The 17,511-nt window shown below is 32.8% G+C and overlaps 1 protein-coding gene across 1 annotated transcript in view; it reads left to right on the top strand.

Annotated features, from left to right (window-relative positions):
• The window catches only part of LOC108905811 (laminin subunit gamma-1), an 85,756-nt gene that overhangs the window by 4,460 nt on the left and 63,785 nt on the right, over positions 1-17,511 (top strand). Inside the window, exon 2 of the mRNA XM_018708836.1 lies at positions 15,734-15,998. Within this exon, the coding sequence (XP_018564352.1) occupies positions 15,734-15,998 (265 nt within the window). The remainder of the gene's footprint in view (positions 1-15,733; positions 15,999-17,511) is intronic.

The raw sequence follows: 17,511 nt of genomic DNA, 5'->3' as shown, positions 1-17,511 counted from the left end.
GCATATGACAGGGTAAAAAAATATAGGGTGTTCAATTTAAGTTAACAAAGTTATATCTTTTTGAGGTTATTAAAATGTAACGGCAAAAATGAAACAGTATATTATAATAGTATTAAATGTTTTAATTTATTGACATACCATAATTTAGCGTTACCTATACCTTTTACAGGTACCAAAAATCCGCTTGATATCACGCTCTTGAAAAGTTAGCAGCATCTCCGCGGACCCTTACATCTGTCAAATTGTTTCTATAAAAATTAATATCTCAAAATCTAGAACTCCTAGATAAAGGGAATACTTAATAAAGCGATCCTCACATTTCATGTAGAATCCGAAAATGCAATAATATATAGGGTATCCCATTTAAAATAAAGAAGTTGGTGTCGATGTTTTAATTGTGTTCGCTCTAGGGACATTGCCATGTTGCCAAATTTTCAAATGACGCAGTTCCCGGTGGGACACCCTTATAATATCTCGGTTAGACTTGATTATTTCGAAAAAAGATTCGGGCAAAAGTCATAGGGCACCAAGGGGGCCATTGAAAGGTCCATATTACGACTTCCGTTCTGGACCGGAAATTGTGTTTTTAGACCGGAAGTTGATTTTTTCAAATGGAAACACCCATTTTTTACCACGGATTTCGATTGAAAAACGAAAAGAGTCTTTTGTTTTCATAATTTTTTCGATTTAACTCATATTTTGGCCATAAAATGGCCATAAAAACAAAAAAAGAAACAAGAATCTTGAGCTTGTTGGCATCACTGTTTAAAAAAAAATGTTTCATACAAAAGTTGCAGGGTAAAAAGGGGGCTATCTTGACATGACCTTTACCTTGACTTCAAGGTCGTTTGAACATCAAATTCAAAATTTCTTCAGCAAATCATAAAAACCTTAAAAAAACTGAAGAAATTCTTCATTTCACCGAAAACAAGCACCCCATTGGGAATAAAAAAACTACTGCTAAAAGTAGTTAATAATTATATAGTTTTTCGACCTTAAAATGACTTGATATCTGATCTTGTTCTTGAAGTTAAGTTCATATATTATTGTAAAATTTCCCGCTCTAGTAATTCCCGAGGTCAAAAAAGAGTGTCCCATTTGAAATTTTGAATTTGATCTTCAAACGACCTTGAAGTCATTCAGTCAAGGTCATTTTCAAGATCATGTCAAGATGGCCTCCTTTTCACCCTACAATTTTTGTATGAAACCTTTTTTTTTAAGTGCTCCCAACAAGATACTCCGTTGCCTCAAGATTCTTGTTTTTTTTTGTTTTTTTTTATGGCCATTTATGAGAAAAAAAAATTTGTTTTTCGTTCTTCAATCGCAATCCGTGGTAAAAAATGGGTGTTCCCATTTAAAAAATCAACTTCCGCTCCAAAATCACCACTTCCGGTCTAGACCGGAAGTCGTAATATGGACCTTTAAATGACCCCCTCGGTGCTCTACGATTTTTGTCTGAAACTTTTTTCGAAATAATCGAGTCCAACCGAGATATTATTTTGTCTCAAGGTAAATGCCCCACCCAATATACAGGGTGTTAGTAAATAAGTGCGACAAATTTCAGGGGGTGATTCTACATGAGAAAATAATGGCAGTTTGCTTATAAACGTATGTCCGCAAATGATTCGTTTTCCGAGATACGGGGTGTCAAAGTTTTTCTTAAAAACTGACGATTTAATTTATTGCTCTGAAACCGGTCGAGATGTGCAAATGAAATTTGGTGGGTTTTAAGAGGTAGTTATTGCGCATTTTTTGACACGCAATTAAGAATTTTATGTTCATCATTGGCGCGCGTACGGGTAATAATCTCAATTTTTTTAAAGAAAAAAATGGTACGCCACTGAGATATTACAAATTAAAAATCATTTTTGAATTCCTCGTTCAATTTGTGACAAAAAATCTCTCTTGCCTTTTCTTCGTATGGGGCGCCGTTTTGATGCAAAAAAATAAAACATCTTAACGCGTATTTTTTATTTCTTTAATACATTATCAAGAACTATCTAATACAATAACATTAAACCAGAACAATAACAGAAAATAACACTAATAAAATTTTGAAAAGGCGCAAAGCTACAACAAATGTTCAAAATGACCTCCCTCAGACGTGACACAAGATTCAACTCTTCGCCTCATTGATTGTCGTATTCGCGCAAATATTCCTGGTATATTTCTTATTGTCTCACAGCCGACTATAATTCGATTCCTCAGGTCATCAACATTTTCAACGGGAGTGGAATAAACTAATGACTTAAGAAAACCCCAAATGCAAAAATCAAGAGGATTTAAATCCGGCGATCGAGCAGGCCAATGTTCCGTACCTCCCCTACCTATCCAACGATTTGGATATACTGTGTCTAAGTGATTACGTACATTAATGCTAAAATGGGCTGGTGCACCATCATGCATGTACCATAGGTGTTGTCTCAGCTGTAGAGGAATTTCTTCAAGAAGAACAGGTAACTCTTCCTGTAGGAAATTAAGATAAGATTCGCCTGTTAGTCGTTGTGGGAGGAAATATGGACCGATTAAATGATCATCAATTACCCCAAGCCATACATTTACGGAAAACTGATGCTGAAAATGAGCTTCAAAGATTCCATGGGGGTTTTCCTCAGCCCATAAGTGATTGTTATGGAAATTTCGTATACACTGTCGTCCAAAAGTAGCCTCGTCAGTAAACAAAACGGCATTTAAAAAATTAGGAATTTGAGCGATTTGATGATTAATCCATTGGCAAAAAAATAGGCGCGGAAAAAAGTCTCTAGGTAGTAGAGCTTGCACACGTTCAATATGAAACGGATACAATTGCTGTTCTTTAAGAATTTTAAATACAGTGAAGTTGCTTACATTCAATATGTTGGCAATTTTTCGAGTACTTGTTTCAGGTGACTCCGCAATTAACTCGAGAACTGCTTCTTCTAGTTGCACAGTTCGTACTTCTCGAGGGCGCCCACAGTCAACCGTTTGTTTCTTAAATGAACCATTTTCGCGCAAACGTTGATGAAGACGAGCAAATATTGTGTGATGAGGTACCCTACGTCCTGGATACAACTCAGCATACAATCGTCGAGCTTGCCGACCATTTCCATTACTTCGACCATAGACAAAATGCATGTCTGACAATTCCGCATTTGTAAAATTTTCCATTCTTTTCGATAAAAGAAAAATTAATTACTTATTAACACTAATGTTATAGCAAACTAAAAGCTTAATAAATTAATAATGACGAAACGCTAATTTGACATTTCTTAAAAATATTCGTATTTAACAGACAAATGTTGACAGTAGCCTACTAGGTAATGTATTAAAGAAATAAAAAATACGCGTTAAGATGTTTTATTTTTTTGCATCAAAACGGCGCCCCATACGAAGAAAAGGCAAGAGAGATTTTTTGTCACAAATTGAACGAGGAATTCAAAAATGATTTTTAATTTGTAATATCTCAGTGGCGTACCATTTTTTTCTTTAAAAAAATTGAGATTATTACCCGTACGCGCGCCAATGATGAACGTAAAATTCTTAATTGCGTGTCAAAAAATGCGCAATAACTACCTCTTAAACCCCAGGCATACTGTCTTTCTAATATTTCATAATTCTATAATGCTGATTGCTTATTTTTTATAATTTTAGTGTTTTTTTTTATTAATTAATAGTGCTGTAAATACATGTCATCTTTTACTGCAGCTTTTAATTTAGACCATTAAAATTTATCAAAACTACTAGAAATAGAAATATATCTTTCTCTCTAATTGTCTTTATTACCCTTACTCACAGAACATTGCTCTCTAGTTGACTAATATTTCTATCTTTATATTCAAACATTTCGATTATTCTGTAATCTTCTATTCGTTATCGGTAGTTGTTTCAATTGAGAGTAACGTTAACTTCTTCAACTGATAGTAAAATTAATTTCAAACCTATTTTTGACAGAATAATATACTAATACAATTAGCAAATTAGCACAGACGGAATGATATGATCTCTAAAAATAAATATATTACAGAAGTCATTCAAACAACGACAGTGTTATGAGTTTTATATTTAACGACTGTACACTAACATATTACTTAATCTCACATCTGTGTTTATACTGAGTTTAATTTAGAACAGAATAAGAATAAATGTATGTCTACACTGAGCCGATAAATACAAGGAAGTGAAGCGGCATTTAAAATTCGTTTTTATTTTTTCTATACTTAGTATCAACATCAAAGGATTTGTTATATTTTGATAAATATGAATAAGGACAACCGTATCTTCATCGTTAGAAACTGTTAAATAAACTTACAACTAGGGCTGGCAAGAGTGGCAGGGAATTACCTAATACGAAAAGATATCTCAAAAAGTTTCTAAGACTAGTTATTCAGAAACAATTATTTTATCATATATATCTACTAATTTCAAATGGGATCGAAAAAAATAAACTATGTACCACTTTTTTTAAACAGTTTTAGTGATAACTGTCATTAATTGCAGCAAAGTAATTAGTTTAGTAAAAAAGCTTCAAAAAATACCATTTCGGCTTATTATTTGAAAAATAGTAAAAATTAAAAAAATATTTTGGATTCAACTGACACATGATTGTCTTGTATCTTTTGCATTAGCTCATTTTATAAATTAATGGACATTATTTCCTTTTATCACAATTTTCTTATAATTTTAATATTTTTAATAATACTGAACAAATATGTATGTAGTTAAAAAATTAAAACCGTTTCTAGCAATATAAAATTTCTACAGTTTAAACTGATCACTAGATTATCAGAATGTTTATGTAAAAAGCATAATACTAGTTTAAATAAAATGAACTTTCCACTATAACATGCGAAAGATGCATCAGTAGCCTCTTTAGCGTGACAAGTGAATACAAAGTAAATTTCAAGATGCGTAAACGAATTTCGAAATATCACTTAATTCCCGAAATTCAACAATAAACGTGCACTGTTTTACTAGGTCTGTTCAGAACCGAACTTATTTTTTTTAAATATTATTTTATACATTATTGGTTGTTGTCTTCATCAAAGGACACCACTCCCCTATTCACACACTTACCCCAGCGGAGTTTCCATTTCGTGAAGCAGTTCTGGATAGCTTCATTTGAAATGGCCTTTAACTTCTGTGATGAAATTGCTTCGATGTCATCAATAGTCTAACATAGTCCTTTCAGCAATGATTTTAATTACGGAAATAAGAAAAAACGCAAGGAACCAGTTCTGGCCAGTAAGGAAGGTTAGGGAGTTCAGTTATCTGATTTTTGCCACTAAATTGACGAATTGACAAAGTTGAGTGTGCGGACGCATTGTCATGGTGCAGGAACCATAAGTTCTTGGTGTACACATGGTTTAATGTTTCACCTTGAGGCATGAATTCAAAATACACAAAACAGTGAGCCTCACTTTGACATTGGATCGAGACTGCCGTACTTCCTTGAGTGGGAGAGTGAAAGATCCTTTGCCAATCCATTGTGATGATTGAATTTTTGTTTGAATGTCGTAGCCGTAAACCCAGCTTCGTCTCCCGTTATGATCCTTAGAATGAATGTTTCATCGTGATTAGATTGTTCAAGGAGTTGCCGATAAACGTCCATACGATTTTCTTTCTCTTGTTCGGTAATCAAATGAGGAACAAATTTTACTGCTTTTTTCAGTCAAAATTTCATGGCAGTCAATCGACGATTTGAACGTACCAGATCTTTGACTTTCTAAACGTGGAAGTCATCAATTGGAGTCGAAGGCCTTCCTAGTCGAGGATCATCCTCAATTGATTGATGGCCATTTTTAAATCGTGAAAACCATTGCGTCTCAAAGCATCATCTTCGTAAGCTTGTTTCAAAAGTTGAAATGTTTCTGCGAAAATTTTCCCCAGATTCACGAAAAACTTTATATTGCATTGTTGTTCCAGAAAATCGCACATTTCAGAAATCGTCACTAAGACTTAAACACATTGCACTCAAATGACAATAACACGAAAACTAAGTGAGATCAACAACCTCGTACAGCTGAAAAATATTAAAAAAAAAACATGGTTCATAAGCATGTAAGTACAAGCAATTAATAAATAATACCAACAGAATTGCCTACATATGCAGACAAACTGATTAAGCCAGTAAAGCTAGGCAAATAATAATACTAAAAATAAAATTTTACAATCTAATTCTAAACAAAAGCATAGTAAATAAAAGAAAGGATAAATTACAATTTTAAGGACTTGCGTGATTTCCTTGACTTTTCGAGAACGAATTCGTGTCAAGTGCTCATATGATTGCAATATACGACTCAAATAAATTAGTACCGGACTCGAGTTATATCTCGTTATCAACATCTTTTGTTACTCGCATCTCCTTCAATCCTTCGAGAAACGCGCTTAGTGAAAATCACTTCAAGTACCATTTATTCGGTAGAAGCTGTAAAATTAGTTTGACCCAGAAAGCTAAGATGAAGCAGGACGTTCTAATAGTAGGGATAACTTTTCAAAGTCTTCAGCTTTATAAAGAAATCATCAAAGATAGTAAGTGCTCTGGCTCAAAGTTCAGTTCGCTGAGTAGCCTCTTCACTCATCTGAGTCAGACGATGCAGTATATCACTCTATTTGGACTGATGAGTATAGTAAAGGGTTACTTGTTGATCATCACTGAAATCTTCTATCATCGAGAGGCGAGCCGACCTAACCACAGTACTGAAAGCTAAATGATAGCGAGTGTAAACATCGAAAATAATGTTTTAAATTACCAGATACCTCATATCCAAAGAGGGTAGGTACACAAGATAAATGCCATTAAATACTCGTATTAACAAATAATAGTGAAATAATTTGATATATCAATGAAAATAAAATATTATGGTATATCCCGAAACTATGTGCTAATATTATAATATTTTTTTTTAATGATAGTTCTACATACTCGTAAGTTCTACGAATACAAAAACTATTTAATATAATATTAATATAATTAATAATTACATATACAGGGTGATTCATTAACAATGGGAAAGTCGAAAGCTGAAGATACTACACGTGAAATGGTGACGATTGGCGCAAACATGCCTTATCCGAAAGTTGATAGTTTCGGAAATACAGGGTGTTGAAAGTTAAAATTTTAAATCGTTTTTTTGCGATTATTCTGAAAATATGTAGGTTAGGAACTTGAAAATTTGTGAAACTATATTTTTTTAGGCGACGAATAAGATGCGTGTTGTAATTTCAGCATTGCTCATAGAGGGCGCCACTTACGACCAATTTTACCGAAAATTTAGTTAATAACTTTTTACCCTGTATGTCTAACATGAAACTTGATTCAAAACCTGAAAGAGCAATCATTTTTCCATTAATTATGTACTCTTGTTTCATTTCGGTATCTCGATCCGTTTTCGAGAAAAATCGATTTAACGAACACTATGTTTTGATAATACGAGAAATTAAAAGCGAAACAAACCAAGTGTTTCTTCGTGTTATTACAACAATTAACAATAAAACAAATAAAATACGTAATTATGATTTAAAGTAATTGTTCGAAGAATCCACCGTTGACACTGATACACTTTACACGTTTTCTGAGAGATCTTCGAGTTTGAAACAACATATTGGGATTGCGTCTGACTTCGTTGGCAGCGATTTGTATTCTTTGCCACAACTCTTCACGCGAACCAATAGATTCTTTGTAAACTATATCTTTCATTCGAGACCAAATAGAAAAATCAAGAGGATTGAAGTCCGGACTTCTGGATGGCCAAGCAAAAATGCTTACATGGCCAATCCAGCGATTTGGAAAAACTGCATCTAAATATGCACGCACTGGCCAAGAAAAATGCGGTGGAGCTCCGTCGTGCATGAACCACATGTCTCTTCTTAAATAAAGTGGAACTTCTTCAAGCCGTGGAAGCATTTTTACTTGGCCACCCAGAAGTCCGGACTTCAATCCTCTTCATTTTTCTATTTGGAAGAATCTATTGGTTCGTGTGAAGAGTTGTGGCAAAGAATACAAATCGCTGCCGACGAAGTCAGACGCAATCCCAATATGTTGTTTCAAACTCGAAGATCTCTCAGAAAACGTGTAAAGTGTATCAGTGTCAACGGTGGATTCTTCGAACAATTACTTTAAATCATAATTACGTATTTTATTTGTTTTATTGTTAATTGTTGTAATAACACGAAGAAACACTTGGTTTGTTTCGCTTTTAATTTCTCATATTATCAAAACATAGTGTTCGTTAAATCGATTTTTCTCGAAAACGGATCGAGATACCGAAATGAAACAAGAATACATAATTAATGGAAAAATGATTGCTCTTTCAGGTTTTGAATCAAGTTTCATGTTAGACATACAGGGTAAAAAGTTATTAACTAAATTTTCGGTAAAATTGGTCGTAAGTGGCGCCCTCTATGAGCAATGCTGAAATTACAACACGCATCTTATTCGTCGCCTAAAAAAATATAGTTTCACAAATTTTCAAGTTCCTAACCTACATATTTTCAGAATAATCGCAAAAAAACGATTTAAAATTTTAACTTTCAACACCCTGTATTTCCGAAACTATTAACTTTCGGATAAGGCATGTTTGCGCCAATCGTCACCATTTCACGTGTAGTATCTTCAGCTTTCGACTTTCCCAATGTTAATGAATCACCCTGTATGTAATTCCTTTATAATTTGAGATTTTGTTTTTATTACCCTTCAAGCAATGACGTTGAAAATCGCTAAGTCACGTGCATATGCTCTATATCCCTCGAAGTCAATTAGCCAATAGCTGCCTGCCCCTAGACTAGTTATACGCGTCAGGTTAGGACGAATTATTTAACTACTTTTCGAAAAATTTGGCAAGGATTGCTCATTTTATTAGATATTAGTCTTTTTATTTTGTTAGAAATTAATTAAGTTTTAGCAACAATAATAATTGTTCCTTAAAAACTGAATGAAACCATTTTTTGTTAGAAAAGTAATTAATTTATTGGCCATAAAGTTCTATTATAAACAACAAAATTTTCAGATTAAATGTTTTTGCTACATGGGTGGTAACTTTTTCTTAAATTTCCTCCAGACCTCTAAAAAAAACTGTTAGAAGATTTTAGAGTTACTAATGAGACGATTACCGATATCGATATTTAACAAAATCTGGTGACGAAAAAAAAGGCTTTCTGTTTGTGTGGAATTGACTTCTAGAAAATAGTATAGCAGTTATAGCACATAATACGAATGTTGTGAGGAACGATTCACATACTTCAGGATAAATGTGACAAAATAATAATATGTTTGTGCTTATTGACAAACTGCGTAGTGTAATGAAAAATTAATTAAAAAATCTTAAAAAATCTATTCTATAACTCGTCGGCTGATTATTATTATTAGTTTGTTCTATTTTTATTTTCAAATAATCACTTTAGCATTATAAATAATTTTAGAATTATTTTTTATCAATCTGCTTAAAAAAATTCGAATGCTTACGTTATAGAATATGTTTTTCGTATGGATATGTTTTATGATATATTAAAATGGTTTTAAAATACATTATATTTCTAAAATTAGAACCTGGACAAAAAACTACTATAAAAACTTAAATTTTGTTTCCCGTTGCGTCTTATGTCTATTCTTTCCTGAATGATTTTAACTGTAAGTGTGACATAATAACATAAGGTAATTGCAAGTTGGTTTTTTGAATGTACTGAGGAAGAATATTTTTGATACCATCAATCTCTTTGGAACTAGTACATTTAATAAAAATATATGGGCAGCACACTTAACAATAACGTTTATATTTTAATGGTTTGTAGGCATAAAAAACTATATACTCATCTTTAATTTGATGTGTCTCATCTCATTTCATATATAAAAAACGATATTTGTAGGTGAGTAACGTATTTTTTTGCAATTTACCATTCTGAAAATATGTTAGCTACAAGTCAATCGACCCATAAGCCATATTTTTCTCAAACGATGTTTTTAGTTTATTTAAAAACATAAAATGTTTACAACTCTTCTATTCACCAATTTAAATAATAATAATAATTTTAATAATAATAATAACAATGATAAGTTAGACAATATTAAAGTGAAAACATAGCAAAGGACCCTGAACAAGAGTTGGACTACCAAATTCAAGTTCATCCGAGGCTCCTCTCTATTACGTAAGTTTCTGAAAATATTCGTCATATACCTAACAGATGTTAAGTAAAGTTGTCGAATGTCTTTGATGTCTTTTAAATGGGCTACAATATGTAATTGTCTCATTCTGCTATTTAGAAATTTCGGATAAAGCTATGGGAAATTGGCAGATATGACATCATTTTTATATCAAAACGTAACGAACTTTCAAAATCAAAATTTTCCTACATGATATTTTTCAGCTCTAAATTAGTTGTTGTAATGGCATTAAGATGCAAAATATGTGTAGCTAATATTAAATCATCAGTTAAATATATCTTATAATTATTATTTATGATGACAATATTCCATAACATACACTTTTTTATTACCAGCTGGCATTGTATTACATAACATCTAATTGACTGTCAAATGGCTCTTACTTAGATACAGGGTGTTCCAATTCTAATTTGTTAAACTGAAACAGGTACGAATTTAAATTATAAGTAATTCTCAACCTATGTAGAGCATCAACTATTAAGCTTGCTTGGTTTCAAGCTGTTTGCCGTCCAATTTTTTTTAACAAATAACGTAGTAGTTTATTTAGATACCCTTGATGTACTATGTTACATGGGAGGCCAAGAACAAACTGCCAAATATCGCTATAATTTCAAATTTCGACAAATCAAGGCAACAGTTCCAGGTCATCGCAAAAGATCCAACTTCATGGTCGCTCACGATACGTCCCGTACTGTAAATAATATGCTAGTAGACAGTTCCCAGCTACCAAATATAGCTTCTAAGTTCCGTAGCAGGCATTGTATTCATATACAGACCGTCCAATATGGCTTATATTAACATGTTATTTGTGTACCTTAGTGAACATTTCTAATTTTAACAATTTTTGTGTGATTTACGAGCCTCAACATTCTAGAAGAGATTGACGAAACAGTGAACCAGAATGGTAATGAAAAGACACCAAATTTAAATATCACAAGGTTTGGTGTTTGCTATGTTGATTTTTGAGTCACAAATAAGCACGAACGAAACACTAAACATTAGACCCATTTTGAATATGTCTTCATATGCTCCATTGCATTCTCTTCATTCGCTGACAAATGTTTTTGAATGTTTTTGGATTCGGAATCAGATGATTAGGATTATCATTCAGCACAATTTCCGTCGGCAAAGCCATCAACATGAACTATATTAGCTATTTCGGTATTTGTGTTAGTGGCCATGATAATAGTTAAATTGAACTTAACTTTTACTTTTTGAAAAAGCTGAAGGCTATGAAACTATGTACATACAGTATTTGTCCAAATAACAAACAAAAAATAATTATATTTTAACTCGTTATTCATAGCATACCTAGGTAACATTATACTTCTTAAATCTAGGTCCCAAAACGATTTTATTTGGAAATTATAACTCTGGAAATTACAAATTATAATGTGGGTGCCACAACTTTTTTAGAGGTTAATTTTTGGAAAATCTTATAAAATTGATCGAAAAATTCTTGCAGTTTTAATACTGCCAGCAATTTTTCTTTTTTGGGACGTACGTAGCATGTTCTCTGAGGAAGAAATTAAAAGATTAAGTACAATAAAATCAAAAAAATATATTTGTTAAAAAATCAATTTTGTCACTAAACGATACGAAAAAAGTGTAGGGACAAAAAATGAAGAAAATGCGACGATTTAGATGAAGAATATACAGGGTGATTAATTAATAATGGGACAGAGCTTAAGGTCATGTTGCTGACCTCAAAATAGAGCAATTAAGCCAAATATGCCTTATCCGAATGTTGCTCCTTTTCGATCTACAGGGTGTTAAAATTTAAAAATATTTTCGATTTTTTTAAATATCTTGAGCATCTTTGAACGGATTGTCTTGAAAGTTTGTACACCTACGTTTTCTGAGGTGGTAATTACGGAAAAGGTAACTATTTTGCAATCACATCTAGGATGCGCTAGTTGTAGTGTTCCGTCTGAGTAAACATATGTCAAACTTTTTTGTCCTTCAAAAATCTGAATTTCCAATGAGAAATTATTAAGCTACGTTCAATTCTAAATAAAAAAGATATACCTGTTAAAAATCGATAAACTTAACCGTTTTCGAAATAAGAACGATTTACTATTTCTTTACAAAATTATTTGTTTGAACGTACGCCTTTAAATAAGATGACTTAAATGAAGTAGGCCGCTGTCAATGAAATGTCATGTATTATTTATGTCAATTCTAAGCAACTTATAAATACTAGACAGTTTAGTTCTTCTTCGTTTGTGATTTTTTTCATTAAAATGCCGCGTCATAATGATTATTCGTTTGTTGAAATGAGAAACATGGTATGTGTGTATGCCCAAGAAAATTATTGTGGTCGTCATGCAGCAGCGAGGTACTTGGAGTTATATCCAAATAACAGACAACCTAACCACAAGCTTTTCAAGACGTTGTACGACAGATTAGGAGAAAGGGGATCATTTCACCCTAAACGAGACGTTGGAAGGCCTAAAGTATTAGTAGCGGAGTAAGAAGAGGATATTTTAGTGCGAATTGCCGAAAACACACACACAAGCACACGCCGAATTTCATCAGCTACTGGTGTAAGTTAGCCTTCCGTCTTCAGAATACTCCATAAAGAAAAATTGTATCCTTACCATTTTCGTCCGGTTCAACGGTTGATGCTACAAGATCCTCCTGGTAGATTTCGGTTCGCACAGTTTCTTCGTCGGCAACAAAATGCTGACCCTACATTTTATAATAAAATATTGTTTACGGACGAAGCTACATTTACCCGGCGCGGTGTATTTAATTTTAGAAATAGCCATTCCTGGGAACTGGAAAATCCTCACTTGCCACGAGAACAACATTTTCAGCATGAATTCTCAATAAATATTTGGTGTGGAATACTTTCCGATAACATTTTGGGACCATTTGTGTTATCGCGTCCACTTAATGGGGAAAATTATTTAAATTTATGGCAAACCTTTTGGTTTATGCATGATGGTGCTCCCGCACATTACTCCCGGCCAGTAAGAGAACATCTTGACATAAGTTTTCGAAACCATCGGATTGGTCGCGGCAGCGAAGTGCCTTGGCCTGCGCGTAGCCCTGATTTAAATCCCCTAGATTTTTATTTCTGGGGTAACGTTAAATCTTTAGTTTATAAAGATGTTACATATACTCGAGAAGAGCTGTGGGCAAAAATACAAGAATCTGTTAACATTATCAGAGACCAACAAAGAAGTATATTCAGTGTCAGACAAAATTTTAACGAAAGAATAAAAAAATGTATTGAAAACAATGTTCGCCACTTTGAGAATCTTTTGTAATTAGATTTAAGCATAAAATATCCCCTAAAATAGGGTGAAGTAGAGAGGATAAGAAATATATGCAAATTAAATCCACACCTACCTCTACTAAGGGGTTAATTCCAAGCTTAATATCAAAGAACGCATCTTGCATGTTAGTGCAAAACAATATGAAAAACCATAGCCTTGTATTTTATACTACCAAATATATAAATCGACGCGCTACTACGAAAACATGCTATCTAAAATTGTACTTGGAAAACATGCTACCTCAAATTAAGCTTGGAAAACATGCTAGCTCAGATCTTTAAGTAAAAACATGCTATCTCACACAAAAGTAAGTTTGACTAGAAATTTAAGTTGGCTGCACATTGAATTATTGAAACCGTGCACTTATAATAAACTTATAAAATATATTTTTCAAAAATTAAGGAATAATTATGTTTTTATACATATATGTTAATATATAAAAATGTTTATTATTATTAAAAATTATTCTTAATTTTTTGATACAAGTTTGCTTAGATATAAAAATTAATAGCGCACTCTTTATCTAATTTATAGTCACTACTCTTGATACACTTATTTTTTTTTTTTTTCACAAAATCTTGGATGCACAATTTATTCTGAAAATAATTTTATATGCCTAATGCAGACTCTAAGAAGACTGCAATAAAAAGGATTATATAATGGTGTCGTGAGTATAAAGCTGGCAGAACGAATGTTCATCATGAACAAAGGAGAAAAATATTGCATTTGTGTTTCGGGTTCGTATAAAGGGATTCTCCTCATTGACATTTTACCCAGGGGGGAACAATGCACGTCCCCACACAGCCAACGCCATAAAGCAACTACTGGATTCATTTGGTTCGAACTTCATCAACCACCCCGCTCACAGCCCTGACCTAGACCCTTCTGATATTCATCTTTACTCTTCTTTGAAGGTGTTTATAGGTGCAAAAAGGTTTTCTATCCACAATGAGGACGCAGGTCTCACAAAGCTCATCGCGCGGCTTACAAAGTGCATTCAGGTTGAAGATGTCTGATGTATCTTTCTGAATATGTAAATTTTTCATAAATATACACTGTAAAAAAATGGGTGTGAGTGAAAGCAATAAAGGTTTGGAGTGAATCCATTGAGTGAAATTATTGAGTAGCTACATTTTCACTCATTATTGGTCATTTTGATAATTTTACTCATTTGTGATTGTATTTACACTAAAACTGAGTACTTTCACTCAAATATATAAATAAATTCTTCACGTAAACTCGTATTTGGTGCACTTGTACCTAAATCAGAGTAAATGTCCTCATTACTGAGTGATCCCACCCTTTTTCATATCTAGATGCATTGTCTTTGTCTGTTCCCATCGTCCCATTAGGCGATCTTGTGACCGTGGCGTTGTGGATGGCAGTATGGCATACGGTGTGCTTTGGAGTTGGACAAGTATCGGTTTATCTGGTTATTATAGTGAAAATTGTATTTAAATGCAGTGATTTAATTACAATTAAAGACAATATATTAAGTCTCAATTAAAATTTGGTTAAATATACGGATAGTTAAATTGTTATTTATAATTATGTATTTGTAACGTACAATACAGGTTATGGCAATTTATTTATCCGACCATTGAACCAATCGAGACCTAAATTATTGTCTCTAAAACAACTCTGTGTTGAAACCACCATGAATGTTTAGTAGTTTATGACAATAATATTTAAATTAAAATTTCAAGAAAATATAAAGTGGTGCAAAACCACTCCAAACCAAGTTCATCATTTGCAGAACATGCTGAATAGCGTCTAATTAATTTCAACACTGTATATCCTAATTAATTATTTATGAGTGATTTATTTTTGCACTCAATATTTAGTTAATTAAAATCCAAGTCAGAGTAAAAAGTTAAATTTAAATCATACTAGAGAAAAAGTCAACTCTAAATTGGTTTTATCTACTCAGAACAGAGTCAAAAGTCAATCAATTGATATTTAGCAGTAACTCGGATTTGAGTAAAACTTCCTGATGCAATAGTTTCACTCAGTTGTACTCATACTAATAGATGAAAATTGATACATTATTGAGTAATATTGAGTGAAATTTTTTTACAGTGTATTACCGTTTCGATTTTTTTTAAATTGAAGATTCGTACTTTGTAGATATGCCTCGTATACTTTTTTATTTTGACGAGCTTTCGAAGCTTGTTACACTATTTCTTCTACATCCGGTGTAGGTAAATTTTATGTACATAAAAATTGTATTAAAATGAAGAATTTAAAAATTAAATTTCCTATTTCTGAAGGTTTTATATGACCAAAAAATACTAACGAATTAAATTTATTTCAGAGGTGTATACCTGAATTCGAAAATGCTGCCTTTACCGTTCTAATGGAGGCCACTAATACATGCGGGGAAAACGGACCCATAGAATATTGTGTTCAAACTGGCGTTACTGGAATTAGGAAATCTTGTGAAATTTGTTACCCAAATCAACACCACGCCAGATATCTAACAGATGTTATTCACTCCGACAATCCTACTTGGTGGCAATCAGAAACAATGAGAGAAGGAATCCAATGGCCCAATCAAGTTAATTTAACCCTAAGATTCGGTAAGTTTACTGTAACACAATTATTCTAAGTAATTGATTGGTTTCAATTTTCAACAACGAATAAATTGATGGACATCGGCTTATTAAAAGTAGAATTAAAATGTGTAGAACATATAGTTGAATTTATATTTTTTTCGGTGATTCTTTTCTTGATACTATAATTCAAATTTCTTTAATTTTTTCTCCAAAAATAGTTTTGGACCAAAACATTTTTAAATTTCATTAACAAGTGCCTCAAATTTATCTAGAGAATTTTGGATCTTAAATAAAATATGTATAAAATTACTTTATATCTGCATCTAGTTCTTTTTATTAGTTTAATCCATAAGTGATCTCGTATGAAGATTTCTCATTCAAAAATTAGACAATATGCTTCTACCAACATGGATACGTTCTTGTCTTGTTTTTGACACATAGAGATTGCTTTTCATATATTTTTTATTTTTTTTTATAATACCTGAAATGATTATACCTGCAGTAATTTCAAATTTGGTTGAAAATAATTACAAGCCTAACTTATAATGACACTGTTATGTAGACAGCCCAGTGCAAAATGCTATTTTACGAGGTGTAGGATCAAATAGTAGTAGGACTGATTTAATTTAAATTTTTTTATTGAACTAATCGGTACAAATCTTTAGTAGTCCTCGAAATAGCACCCTTGTGCTCCGACACAACGCGTATAACGCGATTCCCACTGCGCGTACGCCTTCTTTGACGTCTTCTACGGAGCTGTATCGGTTTCCCTTGAGGTCCCGCTTGAGCCGAGGAAAGAGGAAGAAGTTGCAAAAGAATAACGTTCTAAAATAACGTTATTTTGGAACGAGGTTACTTCTGGAAATTTGACAGTTTGACACCGAGTGCGTTCTGCGACATCGTGGCTGATTTGAATGGGCTATGATGTGTAATGTAACAATAGTAACTATGTAAGTTTTATTATTTGGATGCGTTGACAACCGATATTCTTTTTGCCAAAATATTTGGAACTTCTATTTGTACTCATATTTTTTGTTTTCTTTTGCTTCCTTAGTATAAAGTTCATTTTTATAATATTCATTGTATTAATACAATATGTATAAATAGCAATCTGCAGTTTTCACCTTCATAAATAAAATTAATGTCTACATAGCCTTACATTATTATTATTTTCTACATTCCAATACTTGCATAATGTAAAACGTTTTAATTTCAGTTTATGTTTCTTTTTGTGGTTATAAAATAAATACGACACCTGACGGTTACAGCCGTACAACGCCAAAACAACGCATTGCATACTTGTTAGTTGTTTGCTTGTTCTATGTTCTATCTACTTCGCAGTCGCACGTTCGTTCCTCAGTAACGCGTTACAAGAGAATTTGGTCACGTTCTGGAACGTTCCAATAAAATAACGTTCCAAAATAACGTTATTGGAATAACGACCCATCACTAGTCGTGGTGCAGCTTCCAAGAATTGGCGATGTCTGGTCGCACGCGGAGGACGCGTTTGTGCAACCTGTCAAGCACGTACACGTAA

Source organism: Anoplophora glabripennis, unplaced genomic scaffold, assembly GCF_000390285.2.
Source record: "Anoplophora glabripennis isolate ALB-LARVAE unplaced genomic scaffold, Agla_2.0 scaffold191, whole genome shotgun sequence".
NCBI lineage: Eukaryota > Metazoa > Arthropoda > Insecta > Coleoptera > Cerambycidae > Anoplophora > Anoplophora glabripennis.
Note: the sequence above shows the minus strand (reverse complement) of the source record. Positions and strands in the feature narration are given on the sequence as shown.